The sequence below is a fragment of the Sturnus vulgaris genome, chromosome 8, assembly GCF_052056855.1.
Source record: "Sturnus vulgaris isolate bStuVul1 chromosome 8, bStuVul1.hap1, whole genome shotgun sequence".
Lineage (NCBI taxonomy): Eukaryota > Metazoa > Chordata > Aves > Passeriformes > Sturnidae > Sturnus > Sturnus vulgaris.
The window spans coordinates 23,587,751-23,609,857 of record NC_142250.1 but is presented as its reverse complement, the minus strand read 5'-3'; the positions used below and the strand labels follow the sequence as shown (position 1 = coordinate 23,609,857).

The 22,107-nt window shown below is 38.5% G+C and overlaps 1 protein-coding gene across 2 annotated transcripts in view; it reads left to right on the top strand.

The window, feature by feature from the left end:
• The first annotated feature begins 661 nt into the window (after positions 1-661).
• Positions 662-22,107, top strand: part of KNDC1 (kinase non-catalytic C-lobe domain containing 1) — a 59,636-nt gene continuing 38,190 nt past the window's right edge. The window contains exons 1-3 of one of the 2 annotated variants that reach the window (XM_014885981.2): positions 662-819; positions 5,329-5,527; positions 8,826-8,884. In XM_014885981.2, the coding sequence (XP_014741467.2) occupies positions 709-819; positions 5,329-5,527; positions 8,826-8,884 (369 nt within the window). In that variant the 5' untranslated portion in view covers positions 662-708. Of the gene's footprint in view, positions 820-5,328; positions 5,528-8,825; positions 8,885-10,394; positions 10,523-22,107 lie in introns of those variants that run through there. The other variant, XM_088169178.1, reaches the window with a different exon arrangement.

Here is a 22,107-nt window from a genome sequence, read left to right as displayed (position 1 = left end):
CGCAAATATTTGGCCACCTGTCTCAATTCTAAACACTGGTTTATGCAGTAAATCCGGCGGTGTGGAGAGCCGCTGGCGGTAAGGCGAGCCCGAGGGCTCGGGCAGGCAGGGCGGGGACCATCGGCGGCGGCAGCAGCGCCCGGGCACAGCGCCGGTCCCACCTCGGGCACCGGGCACCCTCTCGCCCGACACCAGCCCTCCCTCCGCGCCGCAGAGCGCAGCTGACAGGGGCCCCGCGGGGCTGCAGCTCACACAGAGGAGCGGCGGGGAAGGAGGGCTGGTGTCGGCTCCTCAGGGCGCTGGGCCGGGCCACCGCCACCCCACGGCGGGGAGCGGGGTCCACGGGGCACAGGGCGCGGTGCGCGGCCGTCCCCCCGTGACTGCCGGGGCCGCCCGGGGCGCGGCGGGGGCGGGCGGCGCCGCAGGAGGGCGGGAGCCGCCGCAGTGAGGCCGCGCGGGCGAGGCGGCGGCGGCCGTTGCCATGGCAGCGCTGCCCCGGGCCCGGGCCTGAGCGGAGGGGCGGGGGCGCCCCGGGCCGGGCCCGGCAGGGGAGGGGGTTAAAGCGGGCGGGCGGGCGGCGCCGCGGGGGTCGCCGCCGGGGGCAGCCCGCGGGCGGTGTGAGGATGAGCCGCGGCGGGGGCCGAGGGCCGTGCTCCGAGCGCACAGGGAGGCTGCGGAGGTGAAGCCTCTGCTCCCTCGCCGGGCGGGATGGAGACTCTTGGCGCTGCAGAGGACGTGTTTTATGAGGAGGAGGACGAGGAGGAGGAGGAGGTGAGCTGCTACGACTTTGAGCCTCTGCCGACGCTGCTGGAGGATGAGGTGAGTGAGGCAGGTGCGGGGATGGAGCCGCCGCCCTTGCGCTCACCTGTAGGGAGCGGCCTCGGGGGCGCGGCGGGGCCGGAGCGCACCCGGCCCCGGGAGCCGCCAGGCCGCGGCCACTGCACCGCTCGCTTCCCGTGTGTGCTCCGCCGGCTCCTCGCTGCCTCCTGCCGCGCGGTCCCAGCCCCACCAACTTGGGCTTAGCCCATTCCCGTGCGCCTTCTCCACACAACAGCAAAGTCATGGTCCTCGAGTGCGGGGTGTCTCGTCACTGCTGTCGTAGCCGTGGGTTAATGCTGCAGTCGGCAAGTACGTGTCCTTGTCGCGCCCGATCAAGGGAAATCTACACGGGCAGAGCAGTTTCCCGAAGCTGCCAACCACTTTTTTGTACAGCTGTATATTGCTGCCCTGTGTTACAAGGCCTATGACACTGGGAAATAAAAACCAAAAATATCAAACTGTTAAATCTGTTTGTTTCAGTTGTTATGCTAAATAACCTGTTCTTGTCATCACATTTGTCTGGCTGTATTTTAGGTTTTGCCCTTGCTTTTTGTTGCTCTTGCTCGTCTTTATATCTTTTAACTTGAAGTGTGTTTCTTACCCCCTTGTGAATGTTGGGGCAAAGTATCTGGAGATTTTTTTCCTTTTTTAAGTAAAGGTTTGGTGAACCATATGTGAGCTGCTCATTCTCCGAACCAAATCTTGCAAACTTTCTAACTTGCTGTGTCAAGAGTCCATGCTGAATCAGGAATTAAATGCAAGTTTGAAAACACAAAGCCCCTTTCAGCTTTCCTAAGTCACCCAATGTCTTGGCATTTTGGCTCTTCCACCGTCTCTAGTGTTCAGTGCTGTAGGCCCTCTCAGACTGGCCCATGCAAAATCTAGGAGGAAGGTGGTAATGGCCTTATTTGTTACACAGTGGCTTAAATACTTAGAGTATTTTCTCAGAATGGAGAAGGCTAAAGGTCAACTTTTCTGTACAATAAAGAATGGGGCCCATTTTTCATATCTGCTCAATGTATACTTTAATTGTGGGTTCCTACGAGTCCCATCTATTTGGTTGTTACAGAAACATAAAGAGTTTCAGTACTTTCTTTGGGACAATGAGCATGACCTATCACCTGGTGATTCGATAAGTTAATAAAAAAGCTGCTTTGAAGAGTACTCGGAGAGCTTACTAAGGCAACCCAGTGTTTTTCTTCAGATGTGATGAATGTAATGGATGGCATTTGTCACATTTTCTGTGATTCTGGAATAGATTGTTTTGAAGTTTGTGTGAGTTATGGCAAAAAGGTGTCAGAACGCTGTGAGTGCTGTTGTACTGAACTCTGATCTGCTTAGTCATTTAGTGGAGTCTGCTCTTCTCATCATTGTATTAAGTATAAAGAATGATACTGGTGTCTGATGCAGGTGGTTTTTTGCCACTATGTGAAGCAGGAATCTGCCTGAGCTGAAGAGTAGAAAATGCTAAGGATGAGGTTGGGTTTTGATTTCCTCTCTTTACCAGAACTTTCTTCATTTCATACTCCTTAACATTCAATTTCAAAATTTTTAGGAAATGGACAATGGACAATTAATTCTTTTATTTCTACTCTCTTAATTATCTCTGCTTAATTATATGCTACTGAACTGTTTTGTACTTTCTGAAGGAACTATAAGGGAAAGCTGAAAACTAAAGTGAGCAGTTAAGCATGGCTGCCTGACAAGTTTACTTTTTGTAGTTCTTACTGTTAAAACCAGACACTTTTATCTTAAAACCAGACATGAGTGTCTTTTGCTGAAAGAGACAAAAAAGAGGCATCAACATGTCTGATATTTACCACATTTGAATGAAACAACTTCCAGTGGTCCAAAGTACTGAAGCAGTTGCTCACCAGAAGCTTCAGCTTGCCAGACCCTCCTGTTTTACAGTGTTAAAAGGATGTTTTTTCCACAGTGGTAACTTTTGGTCTGTGTTGCTTTGGGGATACAAGCTAGTCAAATGCAAGTCTCAGTGTTTTCAATGCTTCATTCTCTACAAAGGCCTTGCTTAGCTGCAGTAGCAGCTTTAGTAGCTGAGGTCAAGGAAGTGTGGTCATTTGGGAGATACGTGGTTTCTGTGAAGTTACTTACTGCCCTGTAGCACTGGAAATAGAAAGGTCTGCAATATGGTGGTGGTGGTATTTTGCTTTATCTTTTTTATATTAATTTTATTTTTATCTAGCCATCCATTGCTGATGGAAGCCATGGAACATTCATAGGACTTTTTTCCTCTTTTTTTTTTTTTTCTTTTTCTGTGTGACATAACTTTCTCATCCCTGGGAAGGAAGATAAAGGTAAACTAAGCTTAACCGCAAGACAAAGATGTTTTGTAGGTTTGTGCTGTAGATATCATTGCTGATAATTACTATATGCAGTGGAGTTCAGCCTCAAAGCTGAATTCAAAAGTTCTCTCAAGACCTTATTGTGACTGGAATGTGGTATTGAGGCTGTCTTAAAGTTTGCAGGTTTAATTTTTTCATGTACACTCTAAATTGAGCCTCTTTTGTCCATATGCACAGATGACACTCATAGTTTTACATCTCGATTAGCGAAGCATTCTTTTATTTCTCTGTTGTAGCAAACACTATTGTGTCACCTAGCTGAAGAGTTCTAGGAGAGTTAAAAATAATTGCTTGTTCATTGTTTTGATCATAGAACTTCTATTTTTTTAACTCTTTGTGCTGGCCATGGAATAAGCAGTGAGTGTCCTTTCCAACCCTATCCTCATCCCACCTCTCAGTTTGGTCAGTTTCAATGTCTAATGTTTGTAGGAGAGCTTCCTGCCATGTGTTTTTGCTTGCAGATAGAGGAACCTCTGTGCTGCTCTTCATGCTTGGAACAGCTTCCCTATGGAGATGTGCAAAGCCTCCTTATCTACCCTCAAACTCTGATGGCAGCATTATACAATTATACTGAGTACAGTACAGAGAAAACAAGATTTTGTGCTGAGATCTTTTGCTGTTCATTATTCTGTAGGACTGAATTTGATGAGACCAGAATCCATGATTAGTGCTAGAAGGCACTGGAGTAATGCTGCCATTAGGAAATCAATCTGTGTCTAGGCTGTGCCTATTAAAAATAAGAGCATTGAAAAGAGAAGCTAAGTTTGCCAAATAGCAGTGAGTGTGCTTTATTTCCTACCTCATATTTATTTATTAAGCATTATACTTTAGACTAAAAAGCATAATATACTTTTGGCTGAGGTTTGGTTTTTATTTGAAGGATATTATTAAAGCAATGCTTAATTCTCTGAAAGACATGTTAATAAACTGTTAGCCCCTTCTGGTAATCCAGACATCATTGATGTTCTCCAGTGCTGGAGTAGGTAAAGAAATTTATAACTGTTCTGCAAGGGATTAAGAGTTTAAACCACAGCAGTTTTCTGACTGTAAGATACTTCACATGCTCTTTTGCTGATAATGACATTCTTTCTTTTTTCTCTATGCTAAGCAATGTGTATCTACATCTTCTGTTCAGGGTATATTTAATATCACAGAGAAGCATAGTCTTTAGTCTTAATTACTTACATATAAATGAGAAAATACTGTGTAATTAATAGTAATTATAGGTCTGATACAAAGTAACCTCTGTAGATTACCTTCCATTTTTGCTACCTTATTTTTCCTTATAGATGGAATTGATGTTTGGTTTGTTTGGGTTTGTTTCCCTCATTCCTTTAAGTTAGCAAAAATTTTACTTCTGTAGCTGTGGGTAACGTATTGGGTTTGTATTCCAAAAATATCCATAGAGAGGCTGGTTGCTTTGAGCCAAGCAAAGTTTCTGAACATCTTGACCAGGAAAGCCACATTAGAAACACATTTGTTTGGGACGGGACTCATAGCCTTACTGTGATAATAGGTCAATGCAAGCTGACTACAGTTTAGGACAGCAAATTAGAAACTTAAGTCCATTAGCTGTTTTGATCACTAGAAGCTCTGGATGTAATGGGGAGGCCTAGGACAACCAAAGTGTTTGATTTTAAGTCCAAGTATTAAATGGTCTACCCCACTAAACTTCACAACAACATCATTCTTAAGACAGGCTAATCTAAAAGGAACTTTTTCCCAGATCACAAATGGTAGAGGAGAAGTGCTGTGAAGAGAATTTTAAAGTAGTTTATATAAAGACATCTGGGAGAGCTTGAAAGGCACGGATGAAACAAAATGTTGTCATTTAGTCTCTCTGCTTTTACCTCCAAGTGGTCTGCTTCCTTTGATGTAGTGTTGATGTAACTTCATATCTCCCATAGTATTTTTTTATGTTGGCATACTGTGATATCTTTGTTCAGGTTAACTGTGCTTCTTAAAACATCTCTGTGTTAAGAGCAAAGTCATGCACTTGGTGTTTCGTGGGGTGTTAATCAGTGTCCTAGAAAGTCTGAGAACTTGCTGGAAACATTTCTTGTAGCCAATTGTGTCAAATGTAATCTATTATACAGAAAGTAGTGTCATGAAATCCAGGGTAATTTATTAATTCATATCTTGGCAGGAGAATGTGTCCCTTGCTGATATTTTGTCACTGCGGGATAGCTGTCTTACTGAGCAAGATATTTGGGCAATTTGCCTGGAGTGTTGCCATTCTTTGAAGAGCATTGCCCATTCTGCAATCTTCCAGACACTCTGCATCACTCCTGACACTTTGGCTTTTAACACCAATGGCAATGTATGCTTCATGGAACAGCTCAGTGGTGAGTATTTGTGTTTCCAGGTCGTTTATTTTAGAACTGTGAAAACTCATACTGAGAAACTGCAGTAAAACATCACATTCTATTTTTAAGACTTAAAATAAAAAAAAACTTTTTTGGGAAAGGGTGTATATACGTACATGTGAAACTACATGTTTAGTTTTGTACTTGATGAACAAAGGCTGTTCTGAATTTGCATAGAAAATTCCTCCTATTTTAAGACTTATTGAGGTGATAAGTCTTCTTTATGTCCATTTAAAACACACAGATTGTGTACCTATGTGTGCACGTCTCTACCTTTGTAAAGCATATCCTTCACCTCTTACAGATCTTCTGATTTCATGGGCATGTTCTATTTCTAGAGAAGTCTGATATTCAGTGTATCTTGGTGATTGTGGCCATAAAAAATGGAGCAATTCTATTTCATATTTTCTATTATAAAGGAAAGTTCTCTCAAATAAATGCCATTTTTAAAAAAGCTCTCTGTTGAATTAAAAACGATTAATTTTTTAAGTAATGATTTTCAAACTTGCCAAGTATTGGGACTGACTGAGACATTAATTTTAGTATATTAAAAACCTGCATGTAGTAGCATGGAAGATGTTCAGATATCGTAGCAGATGAACAGGGAGTTGCTTGACTTTAAAAAAACTAAACTTTGTTTCACGTTAGACAAAAAAACATGTTATGGTTGCTGGTCCTTTCTCATGTGATGCATCTCAAGATGATGAGTCTTAAGACTCCTATTGATTTTACAGAAGAAGAGTAAAGAAAGCCCAAACAGCTCTTGCTCTATGGTACTTTAAAAATTATGTTGGCTCATAACTAGGAGAACCATTCTAGTTCTAGATACACATTAGTCAAGTTTTTGATGTGATTTCTTTAACCTAATTGATTTTTAAATTTCTGTCAGGATACGTGTTTATTCTTTGAGGCAAAATCTAGATAACAGTATTTAGAAAAAAAAATAGAATAAAAATGAGATAAGGTAACATTGCAATAAATGAAGATTTGCTGCCTCTTTCGAATTAAAGATAGTATTTCATATAAATGGAACATCATAAAATATAATTAATAAAGATAAAATATATCTTCATAATTGTGATATTTGTTTTTTATTATATTCCTTAAATAGACATGAGACAACTTTTAGTTCCATATTAAGGAATAAATTTCCTTTATTTTAAGGAGCTTGTCATACCTTGAAATTAAAAAAAGAAAAGGAAGCTGACTTTTTATAAGCCAAGGGTATATGAAAGACTTGTTGAAGAACATAAATCTAGTGGATGAAAAATGCCCCTCAACTAAGATCTTTGCTTGTAGCTGGGAAAGAGAAAAATCAATTTCTTTTTAAATGTTTTAGTCTAATTGAATAGCTGGCAAACAATTGATCCAGGAATGCTGTATTCAAGTACTTAAAATGTGGGATAACAAATTCCTGTGCAAAGCAAATGTGTAAAGATTTAGTTCCCTGAAGGCATGTTAGTCTCCAAAGAAAACACTTTTCATTAGTTCTCTTTAAAGAAAGGTATGTTTTCCATAGGAATGCAAAAAATTTAGGCTGCCTATGTTCTACTACTCTCACATTCCACTGTCTCTTTGGGTCTTTTTCTCAGATTTTGTTACTGTTTGGCTAAAATAGAGTTTGTTAGGTAGACACTTGAGGAGGTTGTCCTTTTTACTTCCCTGCAGTTGCTGCCTATGGATTTATTCTTCTAGAAGAAAATTATAACCTGTGGATTTGCTTTCCAGTGAGAGAAAATGAACAGCCTGTCATCTCTGCTTTAGCAGCAAGTTCTGCTTCCTGCAGGTTCTGTGGTGCTGAAGTGACAAACGTTCAATAGGCTATTCTGCCAAGGGGTCTGATACCTTCTTGTCTCTTCAGATCATACAAATTCCCATTGTAAACATTATATTAAAAGAATACAGTGAGCTGTACCAGTGATAAGTTAACTACTTGTACAGCCTTTAAAGTGTTCTATGGAAAGAAAGGGAAAAGGTAGTGAGGAGATAAGGAATAGGCTAGAGGTGGGGGAGAGGGGAGAACAAAACATCTGTTCATTAGTTCCCTTCCCCTTCTGCCTCCTCTGCCCACCCCCAAAATCAGGAAAAAATATGGTGGTGGGTAAGGAATGCAAAATTAGTTGCATAACCCTCTTTTTCAGTGGGAAAGTAAATTTGGGAATGTCCTAAGGAGCTGTAAGTCAGTTACTGTCACCTGGCTAGTCAGCCATGCCATGTAGCTGCAACGTGTGAATCTGTAAAAAAAGTCCTCTCTAGTAGTCTCTGCCATATAATTGGGTTTAATAACAGCTTTGCATAAGTTGTTATAACTTAGCATCATCTAAAGTGATACAGGCACTTCCAAAGTACAGGCACACAAGTTCTATTAAAGCTAAAGTTATGCTGCTTATGCTGTGCCTCTGAATCTACTATTTTTTTTCTTCTTGTTGAGAAGGGAAACACACTCTTTTGTGTGTAAATCATTTCAATCATCCTGACTTCCCAGAAGGATAGATTAGGTGAGTTGAATACTTACGTGGAGAGTAGGATTTTTAGTGGTGCTCTTGTTTAATTCCTTGATGTTTTTTTTCTGGGTTCATGACTGAAGTGCAGTGTGATGCTGTGTACCTGCTTGGATGCAGAAACACCATCAGTCTGCTGTAAGATGTCCTTTTCTTCTTTCTACCTTCTCACTCAGAACTGGCTGCTGCAGTAGCTCAGTTCTCTGCTCAGCAGCACATGTGTGGGGAATTTATTTCCTCTACTCTTTTATTATAAGTAAAGCAAACTAAGCAGAAAGGTCAAGAGTTCTAAGCTGGCCTATAAATGAAGAGGCAATTAGCTGTTCAGGCTGGCTTTGCTGCTTGAGCCCTTATCACCCAGGTCTGTAGTGGAAAATAGTGAATGGAAGTGTCCAATTAATCAAATCAAACCTTTAAGCCACAGCTGAGCCACACCAGCTTAGACAATAACTGGTCCAAACATAAATACCTGAAGGCAAGAAGTGGTTAGATATGTTCAATTTATTTATTTGTGGATGTTTAATCTGTTTTGTTTCTTAGTAGAGAAGTTATGATACCTTCTTGAAGAAAGTTTGGAAACAGCACTTTATCACTAGAAACATGGGTAACAAGCTCTTTGTACATTGGATTGGAGTGAACCAAAATACTGCTATACAAAGTTTCTTTTGTATCAGATAGGAGTATATCATTACATTTGTATCATCAAGTTGCTTTGTGTTTTTTTTTAAACAAGACTAATAATTTCTAATCTGACATGTTTTCTTTTGTTTTCAAAGATGATCCAGAAGGTGCCTTTGTTCCACCAGAATTTGACATCACCGGTAACACTTTTGAGGCAAGTTCATCAATTTATCTGTAAAATAGAGGGGGAGGTTAATAGTTTTAGTACCTCTGGCACTACCAAATGCTCAGCATTCTCAGTATATAATTTTAGAACTTCTGAAGATTGTGAATAGTAAATGGTGCTGTTTAGACATGTCTTGTGAAAATGAAAAGTAAACTTAAAATGCCATAATAATTTTTGGTATAAACATTTGTTCACTAACTGTTAAAATGTGAGAATCTATTTTGGCTGAATAATGTGTTGTGCTAAACCACAGCTGGCCTATATTATGTTCACTGGTACCCTTCACTAGTTACATTGGCTTGTTTGGGGACTAGCCATGAACTTTTATGACTAAATATAAAATTTGTTTGCTATCCTCTTCAATAAAATAATTCAGGGAAGGGTAATCAGCAATTTTATCTTTGATTTAATGAAGAAACAGATTGCTATCTGTTGCTTTGCAATGCACAAATGCTCTACATTGTTAAATTAAATTAGATTTAAATTGTTTATACTAATTCATTAGCCTCCCAAGTCAACCATCTCATTGCATGCTACAGGAGCACTTGCTTGCTTAATATCCTTTTTCTTAATACACTGTTTTTTCTGACATGTATTATTAGATAATTCAAATGCTTTAATTAGCAACACCTCTAATTCAAAGTATATTTTAAAAAATCTGGTTCTTTATAGTTCAATACAAATATCTTTTGCTTTTCATAGTTCCAGCCTTCATAGTCTCATGTATATAGTTCTCTGTGTTCCTTCATGGGGAGAGGTGGGAAGGAGGAGGAGGAGAAGTGAACCTCGGAAGTGTGAAGTACCACGTTATATGAGAACGATAAGGCAGGAAGGGTGGTAGAATAAAATATAAAATAGTGCAGTCTTTGGAGGTTAAAGAGGCAAAATATCTACTGTTGCTATGTTTCATTAATGTATCTACATAGGCCAGCAGAGCTCTAGTGATTTTATGCTCACCCTCCTCCTCATCCCCATGATGGTTTATGGGGAGTCTTTCTTTGTGGACAAGAATTGTTAGGAGGTGACCTGCATTGCCTGCAAACTTGGCAACTGTAGAAACCTTTATATTCACATGTCGTTGAGGAAAAGGAGACCCAAAGCTGACTGGTTTTTGTTTCTTTCTATTTGTTGTGCTTCTGAAGCTGGACTTAAGATTGTACATAAATATGTTCTTCATCCCTTAACAAGTTTCCAAGACCTGACAGAGAAAGACTTACATGTTTTGTGGAATTATTTGCTCCTTTGGCCAACTCATTTCCCCCAACCCTTTTTCCTTGTCTAGAAGTTGCTGAACTTGTCTGCATAAAGTAAATAGATACACTGACAGAGGTTCAAAGACCAAGGAGATGGAACAAGTTGAAACAGGAATTTGGGAAGACTGTGGTAATACTAAGTGACCTGAAATTTTTGTTCCATCTGGTAGACAAGGCCATTGTATTCTTTTTGGATAAAACACGTCTGTGTACAGATTTGTTGTTTAACTCTTCTCTTTCAGCAGCATGTACAAGCCTGTTAAGCCCCACTGAATCTCAATATCAAGCACACCACAATCAATTAAACAGACAGTGAAAGCTGTTTGAGTCAGGAGTGGCTCTGAACATTGACCCTTTTACTCCTTTTGCAAAGGTCAGTGAAGATACATGAAGGTACACATTTGTATGGAAGGAAGTCAATGTGCTCTGTCTTGTCTCTTGTGAAGTGGGGTAAGGGCTGAGTGCACTGATTTCTGTAGGTTGCTGCTATTTCATTATCTAGCAAGTTGGGAAGCCTTCCAAAGCAGGGAGAGCAGTGCTGTTGCCTCAGCTGTTTTTCACTGACCACCCTAGAGCAATACACAAGACTGAAAGGCAAGGGCTTTCCCTTGAACTAAGGCCGAAATGTATTGTTTTATTCTGGGATTTGTCTACATTTGGTCAGACATCTATTGGTCAGACTATTTGTGGAACTTTCAAAGCTTTACCTCTTAGCATGTGTAGAGTTTGGTTGAATTTTTAAGCGGTTTAGTACTAGATCAACTTCTGTCAAGGATTCCATGCTGATCTCTGCTTGTTTTTACTTTTGCAGTTTCCAAGATATGCGGTGGGTTAATGCTTATGTACTTGTTTCAAGGGTTTTATAATATTGTAATCTTTCCAAGTTGGCCATTTCCTTCTTGGTGTTAATACTTCTTCTCTTCTGCAAAAGTATTGAGACTTGTCTATCCCCCTACCCCTGTTGTAACCTTTTGCTACTGCAATAGCAGAATAGTAGTGCTTTATATACACCTCCTGGCCTGTTGTGCTCTCTCAGTATTATGAAGTTCTTTGATTACAATAAGCTGCTCTCTTTACAGGGGTGTCAAGTCTCTTGTGTTACTGTTTTCTCCTTCCTTGGTGGTGACCTGACTTGGTTCTTCTTTGTTGGAGTATTTTCGCAGCTGCTTTGCCTGGGCTGCTTTGTTTAGAACAATGGCAAGTAATGTTTGTATTGAAACTGTCTGATTTCAATATAAAGTTGGGAACTACTAATTATGTTCAGGATGATCTTTGACAGTTGTTACTCCAGTGTCAAAGCTCAGCTGATTTAAAGAAGTTATGTCAGCCAGAGGTTTTGCTTGATTTGAGTGCAACCTATTTTGTGGCTTCTAAAATGGTTGCACACAATGAGGTTTGTATGGCTACTGGATGACTTCTTCGTCTTTAAACTCTTTTTTAAAAAATCCTTTAATTAAAGCTACAATTATTTTAACAAGAGATGTTTTGTTTCCTGCTTGGTGAATTACTGATCCAGACCTCTAGCAGTATTGTGACTCCAGCCTAATTAGTTGCTAAACTTAGCTGGCACTCACATCACACAAGGGTAATAGACACAGGAAACAAATTGAAATGCGTTCTGTCCTGGTGTCTGAAACAACACTATTAAAGATGTCAGTTTCTAGTTAGAATTTCAAATAGTAAGAGATCTAAAGCTTTGTCCAAATGATAATGCACAAGACTGAAAAGTAATTGATTTCATGGGATTGGTTTTAGACTTGTGCCTTCTTTCCTGACCTGCTCTCCATTTGTAAAGTAGGAATAATAGCACCAGCTTCCATTACTGTTGAGAGTTGGAAGGTGAAAACTAGCCCTTCAGTTTCAGTATCAGGGGTAATATAGAATTTTTAGAGAAACATGGTTAAGAAGAAATTAGCTGTGAAAGGAGCTTGTGGTACGGACAGTGAAGTGCAGCTGAACTTTCCATGGTGACTTTAGTGCTGCCACAGTTCCGTCCTGTGGACCTGCAGGAAGAGCTGCAGTTTCTGAGCATCTGAAGAGACCTTGGAGTCACTGTGTTGCTAAGTGGTTGGAGTGGAATTGAGTAGGCCAGTTCTGGTATGTTCTCTTCTTCCAGGTGTTTTCCAGGTTGCAGTACAAGGGCAGAAAGGCAGCCAGTCAGGTACTGCTGGGCTCTAGGACAGCTCTGAACTAAAACAGAGAATCTCCTGCCTATCTGTTCAGGTTAATTTTTTTCCTCTAAGTGTGCTGTCTCCTTACAGACTTCCATTACCATTGTGCTCTAGTAAATGTACTGTTAAGAATTGGCTCTGAAAAGAGAGAGAGAGAGAGAATAGGAGTTACACTTTAGAGTTATGATCCATACTGTAACTGCCAGGAAAAGGTTAATTTCTGTACAGTACACTTATAATCATTTGCACTTCTTTTCTTAATGCAGATGCAGGCATGTGATGTAACTGTGCTGATGTAACATGTAGCTGTGTAAGTTTTCAGATGACTGAAGCTGTCACTTGCCTGCATTGATGGAAAGATCTCAGTTTCTGCTTTTCCTCTAAGGTGGAAGTTGTGCCTGAATTTGCTGTTGCAAATATTGTCTACATCTTTGTTCTAACTGAATCTTGAGCTAGAATTCAGTTAGAGACATCTGGACCATAAAGACTAGCATCTAATTTTATAATTTTCTACTCCTCATACTGTAGAGAACAGCAAAGAATGTGAATTTTTCTGTTCTTCAAAGATAGGAAGAGACTGAGATGTAAAAATGCGTATTTGAGGCTTCTTTTAAAATTTGCCCTGATTTTGCCTTCTAAATAGGAAGAACTTTAGCCTTTTTCCTGATGAAAATGGTTTCTATTTCATTTTCTTGCCCTGAGCAGTACAGTGTTAGACTTGTGAAATTTGACCAATGAGATGCTCAACATGAATAGTTAAATATTGTTGAGTTCATTAATAGCCTTACTTCTATCACTACAATACAAGATTGCCTCAGGTTAAAAACATTGGCTGTCTCAAACCAGTTTCAAATAGCTATTTGTCTGCATCACAGAACTGCCATTGAGCCTCACACAGAGGTTCATTGATGTGAAACACCACATTTCTAAGATATGAGCTTTCAGTGAGATGAAGGACCAATGTCCACCATGTGTGAGCTTGCATTTATAATCTTTTAATAATGTGGCTATTCAGTTTTGCTTGTTCTGGTGAACCTTTGTAATAGAAATCAGTGAATTTTCACTCTTGTCTATTTTTTCTTATCTAAAAGAGATTGGATAATACTTCTGTTAATGACTTATTTAGAGGTGACAAGATGCAGTAGTTCAGAAGTCTCACTGTGTTGTAGGATTAAAACCTTCAGAAATAAAAAACTGAAAATGTGATACAGAATAAAATATTACCTTGAAGAGAAGGAGGAAATATGGGTTAGAGAAGGGGAAGCCTCTTTTTCTCGTCTAGAACTTGTTCTTGCTTTTATCTATCAGGACAGGAGTGGGGTGTGCTGATCTCTTACCTGTGAGAGAATCATAACTGGAAAAGGCTGAATGCTGTCACTGTCTTTGTTGGAATGTCATGACTGTCAACTTGCACTTTTCAGTGGGCTGTGGTTGATTTATATTACATAAAAAAGTCCAAGTGTTTCATCAACCTTAAAAATAAACAAATGTACATGAAGTGGTAGAACTGCTACAAATAGAAAAGATACAAAATAAAATGTTATTGTTTTTTGAATACTAAATTATTAAGATTCATATAGCTTATTCCTATGAAATGTGACAAGGCAGTTGGAATGATAAATGCAACATACAAATACTTTGTGTACATATAAATGCATGGGTTGAAGTGGCAAATGTAACAGTGTTCTGCAGAATAGATAAAGAAAGGTTCAGGGTATGTGAGTGTGTGTATATATCTATATCTATGTCGGGCCTGCTGAAGAAAACTGGGCAGATACTGCAGCATGAAACTATTTCTCAATAGCTGATCATTACTAACCTAGTGCTCATGTCTCAGCTGTTGGTCCTTCTCTAAATATGAAAGCCTTCATCTTTCTCTCAAATCCAAACAGCAGACAGCATGAAGGAAGTCTTGTCTTTGTGACTTTGCTAGTCTTTTAAAGCAATAGCTTTGAATACTGTGAGATTATCTCCATTGTTCTATTCTTTCTTTAGCTCTCAGTGCAGGATGAAAAAAGAAAACTTTTATATGCTCTCCTAGAGGGGTTTTTGATTTTGTGTTTATCTGACGTGGGAAGCAAGTCTTTTGAAACACCTAGTGCCTTTTTTCTTCAGTTCTGTTTCCTTTAGTTTCATGTAGTCTCCCCTTGAGACTAATTCTATCTAACAGCAGCAAGGCTTGTCATCAGCAAATGGTAACTTATCTCCTCCTGTAGTCTAAACTATTCCATCTTCTGAGCATTATTTAAAGCTGCCTTTTCCTTCAGTGACAAAAATAAATTACTTTCATTTGGTTACCTCTGCCTCTACTGTGCTATAGAAGAGAAAATGGAATCTTCCTGTTCTTGCTTTTACATCACCCTCCCAATTGAGGCTCCTTTCAGGAACTTAGGACTGAGCAAATACCCTTTAGTTGCTTTACACAAAGTTAACAATATGAAGAATGAGCCCATTGGGATTTTGTTTTATACATCAGTCTTTTGTTTGCTTTTTGTTGTTTGGGGTTTTTTTATTAATGTTTAGGCTGTCTTAAAGTTAATAATTTGGGTATCTCAAAAACCTACAGCTTGCTGCTTAGTCCTGAACTTGGGGTTGCAAAATTTTTGTCTTGGTCTTTGCTAGCAAATGTTGTGTTGCATATTGCGTGTATTTCTACAGTTTTGCCTCTAAATCTGAAACAACTTTTCAGAATGACTTATTTTTATTGGAAGTAGTCTGTCTCTTAGGCAGAAAAATGCCTTCAGAAGAAAAATTACTGTACAGGTAACCTGGTCAATGAAAACAAATAGAATTGTAGGCTTCTTCCTTATTTGGCTACAAGATTCTTATAAGAAAACATTATTAAAGTTAAGATACATAATTTTTCCCCTAAGATTTCTGAAGATTATGCCATGATGTACAAAAGAATTTTTAAAAGTATCTTATTTAATAATTTCTACTTTGTGAGGAAAAGATTGGGAGTGAAGAGAGGACTTTGTGTTCTGTCTTGAAACAATTGGTTCTTGTAGTTGGAATTTACTTTTTTTGAAGCCTGAAGGGCTGTGTTGGATAAATTTGTGGATAGTCTCCATCATGGGCAAAAAAATATGTTACACATGCACAGTGTCATAAATCTCTGGGCTTCTTAATGCTAAAGATGAACAAATGTTTAGGATCAATTGTTTGTCTCTAGCCTCTTCTTTCTCAGATATGGATGAAATTGTCTTCTTTAGTCCTCATATTATCTGTCATTTTCTGGTGCTGCCCATTCAAACTAATTTCTTTGATGGATCCATCATCTTATTTGCAGAACTTAATTTTCTCTGGTCCTTTCCACTTATTTCCACCATTTACTCCTTAGAATGGTTAACGTTGTTGAAATGTAAGCCCGAACCTTTAAAGGCAACATGGAATTATTCTTTATCATTACTTTGTATCAAAAGATTCCTCTTTCATTTATTTTATGTCAGTTTTACATGGATATTCAGGTCACCAATAGATCCCTGATAATTGCTACTCTGGATCTGGATAATTTATACTCCCTGGAATAATGGCAATTAATTTTTACCATTTGCACGAACTGAAAATAGAGCCATTTCCCCAGTGTGTGAGAACATTCATAAATACCACTGTTTCTGAAACGGTGTTTATTGTTCAGGAAACAGTTGACTTAGAAGTAGATGGTAGATAGCTTCCTAATCTCCAGATAAAATTTCAAGACTAGTTCAGTTTCCACTGTGAATTAGATGGTTGTAGAGGATTAGGTTGTTGAGATTTAATCAACAGAGCCTTCAGAATTGTGACAAAATGGTTGTCACTCACATGTCAATGTCCTTAGTTACAGCATTTGAGGAAATCGCAGAAGAATAATTGCAAACATGCTTTTGAGGCTGAGGGTAGTGTCTCCTGGGAAATGGATTGAGTGTGACTTAAGTTTTCTTAGATAAGCTTGCAACACATTTTGAATTAATCTCTTTGGATGTACATACTCTAAGATTCTTGAGATTTTCAATCCTTTCACCAAGTTTAAAAATAAAACAAACAAACAAACCCCCAAACAAAAAGCTAAAAAAGCCCCACAAAACAACCAAAAACCCCAAGCAAATTTCTCCTTTCTCTCAATTGTAATACTGCTTCTTTGCTTGAGTAGAGAAGGAGCAAGGTATACTTCTGCAGAAAACATTCCCCTGTGAAACAACCAAACTGAAATCATAACCAATCTGAAATCAGCCCCCAACCCTCTCCCACCAAATGTTTACATTCCTGTAATATCCAATGAGCTACCTGTTCCTTGGCTGCTTCTGTCACCTCCAGCTGTTCTGTGAAAATCAGTGTTTTGAATGTTGTCATAACAAGATATTATGCAGAGAGGTAAATACAGAAATGTCTGACCAGCTTTTTACATTTTACAGTTCATCTTATATATGATCCTGATAGGAAAAAAAATAGAAATCTACATAGATTATTTTGTTAAGAAAGAGTTAATAGGTAATTGTACAGTAATGAATATTTTATGTGTCAGAGTCTGGATGTCATTGATTCGTGTCATGCTAAAAGAACTGGGATGCTATTCTAGTGTATTGGCCCATAGTGTTCTTAACTGGAAGTGCTGCAATTCAGTTTTTTACCTCCAAAATGTGTAATAAATATTCCTCAGAATGGTGTGAATGCATTACTCAGAGTGACAGACTTTACCAGTAGGCACAGTCTCTTAGGTTTAAGATTAAAAGAATGTAGTTTTTTTTTTTTTAAATAACGAACTTCAGTACTATGAATAACATTGTATTTGCCATAAAATGAAAAAAGAATCCTACACAGTTCAGAGAAGATAGAGCCAGTCTGCTCAGCATGCACACAACGGTTTGTCAGGCTCCCTTGTTCCTATGCCTACAGGGAATAAGTTGTGTTACCTTAATTAAGTGATAAATGAATTACCTATGGCAAGTAACTTAAAAGTAAGGAGGTTAATGGCTGATAAATCATAAGGAGAGCTGTGACACATGAAACTCCATTTCAAAGGGGGTTTTTAAAAAATGCCATTGTTTGAGAAGCTTTAAAGATAAATGTGAGTAACTTCCGCTATCTAAACCTCTGAGGTCTTCAGCAGGTTTTTTTGCTGATTTTTTTTGTATTCTTCCTTACCTGTCATAATTATACTTATTCAGTTATGTAGGAGAGGAGTCAATTGGTGCTACTTATCTGTGTTGAGGTGCCTGATGTTCGTGATTAAGGGAGCCTAAAAGTGGGATGGAAGTGTAAAAAAACCTGTTCTTAATTTGTGTCTTCACTCTGCAAATACATGAGTAATTTCCTGCAAATAGCATGGTTTAAATTTGCTCAAGATTCTGTGTATGTTCACTTCGTGTGACTTCCAAGAGGGAAATGAACCTTTATTGAGGTGACAGTCAGTGGCTTTAGATGTGTCTTTAGTACAGTAGTTAAGGTAACAACAGCTTTTTGAAACTGTATTGAGGTCCATTTTAAAAATCTGAATTTTTTTTTCAGTTTCTGGATGTAGCTCTGAATTGACGTATTTCTTTTCAAAGTGATTTCTACTGTAGATGCTGGCAAATTACTCCATGGACAGAAATCAACAGAGTCATATGGAAAGCTGAAATCTATTGCTGTTAAAATAATGTTTGTGGGTAGCACAGAGACTGTTGTAAATGTATCATATGATTTATCTTTTAAAAAAACAATATGTATCTCCTGTCAAAGAAGACCTGAAAAGAAACCCTTGGGGTTAGTTTAAAAGTATAAAAAAAAAAACTTACAAAAGACTGAAAACCTGATAATTTTCAAATCTCTCAAAGCACAGTAGTGCTGCCCAAAGACTGCAATGTTTGCAAATTAATAAGATACAAAAGAGTTTTTCAAAGAAAGCCATAGCCAAAAAGCTAAAAGTAATTTTTTTTAACATGTTTTCATCTTGTAGGACCTTCAGTAGGTTCATACATTGCAACTCTACTTTATGGAGAATTATCAAAAATCTGACTCAATTAACAGTGTCAGAATATATTTGTGACCAGCCTGACAAAATTAGCAGTAACATAAATTTCCAGGACCAGAGGTGAAACAGCATTTGTAAAAGAAACAAATACTTCAAGTAATACTCTTTAGCCTGGAAGACAATGCCCTGAAGGACAAGCTCTGCTAGAAATCTGTGAGGTGTGCTGTGGCAGGAGCCATGGAGTGAGCATCTGCTCTCAGAAATGAAGAAGTGAGTGGCAACAATGAGATGTACCTGGGTGGATTCAAACAAAATACTGCCTTTTTATGCTGTAAAATGTGGAAATTTTTGCTGCAAAACATAGATGCAAAAAGGTTGCATGTGGATAAAACTTAGACAAATTCATGGAAATAAAACAGTTGGCATGTACTGTTACAGGCAAGAAGCCTGCAATAAAACTGAGATTAGTTTGATGTCCCAAGCGGTGTTTCTCAGGTCAAACTGGATGATGCAAATAAAGTTCACCAGAAACCTGAACCAGTAAAATGCAGGGACTAGGTAACAAAGCCTTGCTTGTGTCTTGTGATATAAACTGATGGCCTTATGTTTGCCTAAAAACATAAACAAACTTGAAAGATTTCACTTACTTTTGTTAGATTAGCTAAAAGACAATTTGAATGTTAAAATACCTGCAAACTTTGGCCATGAGAAAATCTGACCTGTGGATGCATTTTGGGCCCCGATTTTTTTAGAAGTCTTTTGGGGGAGAAGTTTTTCCAGGCAAAGTTAACTGTAGTTAGAAGGGACAAACTGCACATTCTAGCATTTGTTAACCACTTTGAGCTAGACTATGTGTTTTGTGAGTAGTCTACAGTGGCTGAGCACTTCTAGCACACTCTGCAGACTAATTATCAAAGCATCCAGAGTGCCAAATGAACATAAAGCTAATATTTAATACAGCACCTTCCAGTAATTACAATTATGCAGAAAGGCATTTAGTCCGTTTGTAATGAAGGGAAGTATTGAAAATGATAGACCTATTTCTCTTTCATTTCCTCACTAAGGAATATTACTGACTTTCTTTTTTATAAAAATAGCGTATTTTAGAGTGACTACATAGAAAAATGACATAGGTAAATATTAAATGTTTTCTCCCAGTAGTAATTTTCTCAAGCATTACCTTGAATTTCTTTATAAAACTTTGAGGTTTAAAACCACACTGAAGCTTTCATTAATGGAACCCTTAAATGCTTTGAATTGTGACAGGGTGGAAGTATATATATATCTGTGCAATCTCAATTAAATAAAAAGAAAAATATGCAAAGTAAAGTAAGGGTCAAATAAGAATGTCAAAACCAAGAATTGCTTTACGTAATTTCTGTAACTTGTAATTTAATCAGAAATCTTTTTCAGGAAGTATTAGTTGTATTATGGTCTGTCTATTTCAGTTCTTTGGAAGACCTACAGTTCTGAACTCAGTGAAATCTCAATACAAAATATAAATGGCCATTATTTGTAATTGCTACATGCTTGTGCTGTCACTATTCAAAAGCTCTTTTGTCAGCTTTTTCCTGTAGTGTTTGTCTGCAAATGTGAGTTCCTGGAGAAGTTCAGTTCTTTAGCCCTGTCAAGCAGGAATACAACAACGCCTCTGTCACGCTCTCTGTGTAGACTTGGGGCTTTTACTTCCTCTCCTGATCTTTTGATTGGCAGATTTTAAAACTAGAGCAGATCATTACTGTTCTCTGATTTCACTTCCTGTAGTGTTAAATTATTATAAAATGGCATGCAGCAAGGCAAGTAACTTTTGATAGGAACTTGCAGAAGCCTTTTGGAGTGTATTTCAATCATGATATAAAATTATAACATAATGGCAGAAGCTTTCCTTGCCCTTGGTAAGTGCTTCCAGTACTTAGCCTGATCATTTTTAAAAAATTTAGTGTCTTCACCTTTCAAATTATTTTTTGGGGTTTTTTGTCTTCTTATGCCTTCATGTCTTGAAAACCACTCTAGTATTAAAAGTTACTTTGATTTGAAGCTACTTGTATGATCATGAATTTCAAATTTTCCTCTGAAATACGTGAGTTCCCTTGTTTCAGCATGTTGCTGAAAGGACTTGTGTTACCTCAAATCATACTTGTTACTCTATTCAAACATCTTTTTTTACGTTGCCATTGGGATTCTTAAAGGGCACATTATTTCCATGATGGCCTTCATCATGGAAATAATAATGTATATCATAGTGGTTTACCTACAATTCTTGTTATATTTGCTGGCTTTGGGCTAAGAGGATATGTAGTCTCTAGGACCAAATCTGGAGAATTGGTTTCCTAATGTGACTTCCTCCCTTTCTTCCCATCCTGTTTGGAGCTAACACTGGTGGAGTCTTGCTGGCATGGTCTGTATGTTTTTGTAACAAGTGACATTTAGTCTTTAACTCCTGAGCCTCCTTAGGAATTTTGAAGATACTGCTTTGAGTTTGTTTGGGTTTTCTTTTGGATCTCTCTGGAAATGCATGTTATTTATCAGCTATTAAATTATTATCCTGTAATGCAATATGCTTATAATTCAAAAAGCTTTTCTCCTTATCTACATTGAAAACAAGTGGGTGCAAGGGGGTTTTTAGGGGGAGTGTTTTGTTGGGTTTTTGGTTTTGTTTCATTTTGAGGTAGTGGTTTTGTTTGGTTTTTTTCAGAAATTAAGGAAAAAGGCCCTCTTAATTATTTAATAAAGTTCCTAATGGCCAATTCAGTCCCAATTCTGAATGGCCAGAAGAAAAGTTGTTTCCTGCTCTTTCCTCTTTGTTACTCTCCATAGAGCAGACTGAAAAGTCTTTTGTGAGGTTGTTTTCATTGAGAGCAGTCACTTCCAGTAAGCATTAGGTATTTTATACTTAAGAATTTGTTTTATTTATTGCATATACCATTTTGCTCTTCTTTCCCAGGAAGTGGAATTTTCTTCCTAGTCCCAGCTGTGCAGTTAAGTAGAAGCATTTTGATGCATTAACTTGGGGAATGCCCCACCTAGTGGATGATCGTAAACTCGTTTTCTCATTGCTCCAGTTTGGACAGATTTAAGATGATGTTGGATTACCTTAAATATTACCCATGTTTACTGCCAGCTCGGGAAATTGATTAAATAGCTGGGTTTTCTTTCCTCTTTTACTTTTGGGGTGGCAGTGGTGGTGTTTGAAGTGCTGGGAGAGAGGAAAGGTAAAAAGGGGATCTACATGAAAGAAAGTTTCAAGATGAAAAAGGTGTCCACATTCCCTATAAATGTTTTAACACAGAAATTAGTTACAAGCTATGGTGTACGGCCATCTGCAGAACTAGTTTTCCTGCGTGTCTGAGGAAAGGAAGTACCTTAACAGAGCAACTTTTTGTGTATTGGGAAAAAAGATCTATCTTCAATCTGAGACTGGCCTTCCTCTTGTACAAGAAAAGACACAGTGAACTTCCTTAAAACAGGACAATAAAATGGAGTTGAAGCCTGTCTGCTTGCATCTCAGACACTTGTGCTTTTAAAGGCAGACTAGGGCAAACGAGTTATACCCCACTGTGAACAGAAATTATTAATTGGAAAACGTGGGATGAGGTAATGTGTTGCTCTGCCCTTGTTCCCATGTCCTGTAATGTTCACATCCGGCATTTGTCAAAAGCAAATTCATTTGTTCCCCTGAAGTTAAGCTCCTCATCTTTCTGTTCCACTTTTGGAGCTGGTAAGTCGTGTATATGAAATTGTATTCAAATAGGCTTTCTTGTTCTGTATTATAAGAAATAGTGAATCCTTAGACATTTGTTACTAAAATAAATTATTTGTTCAGAAGTTATTCTATATGGAAGTACCTTCTGACTTCAG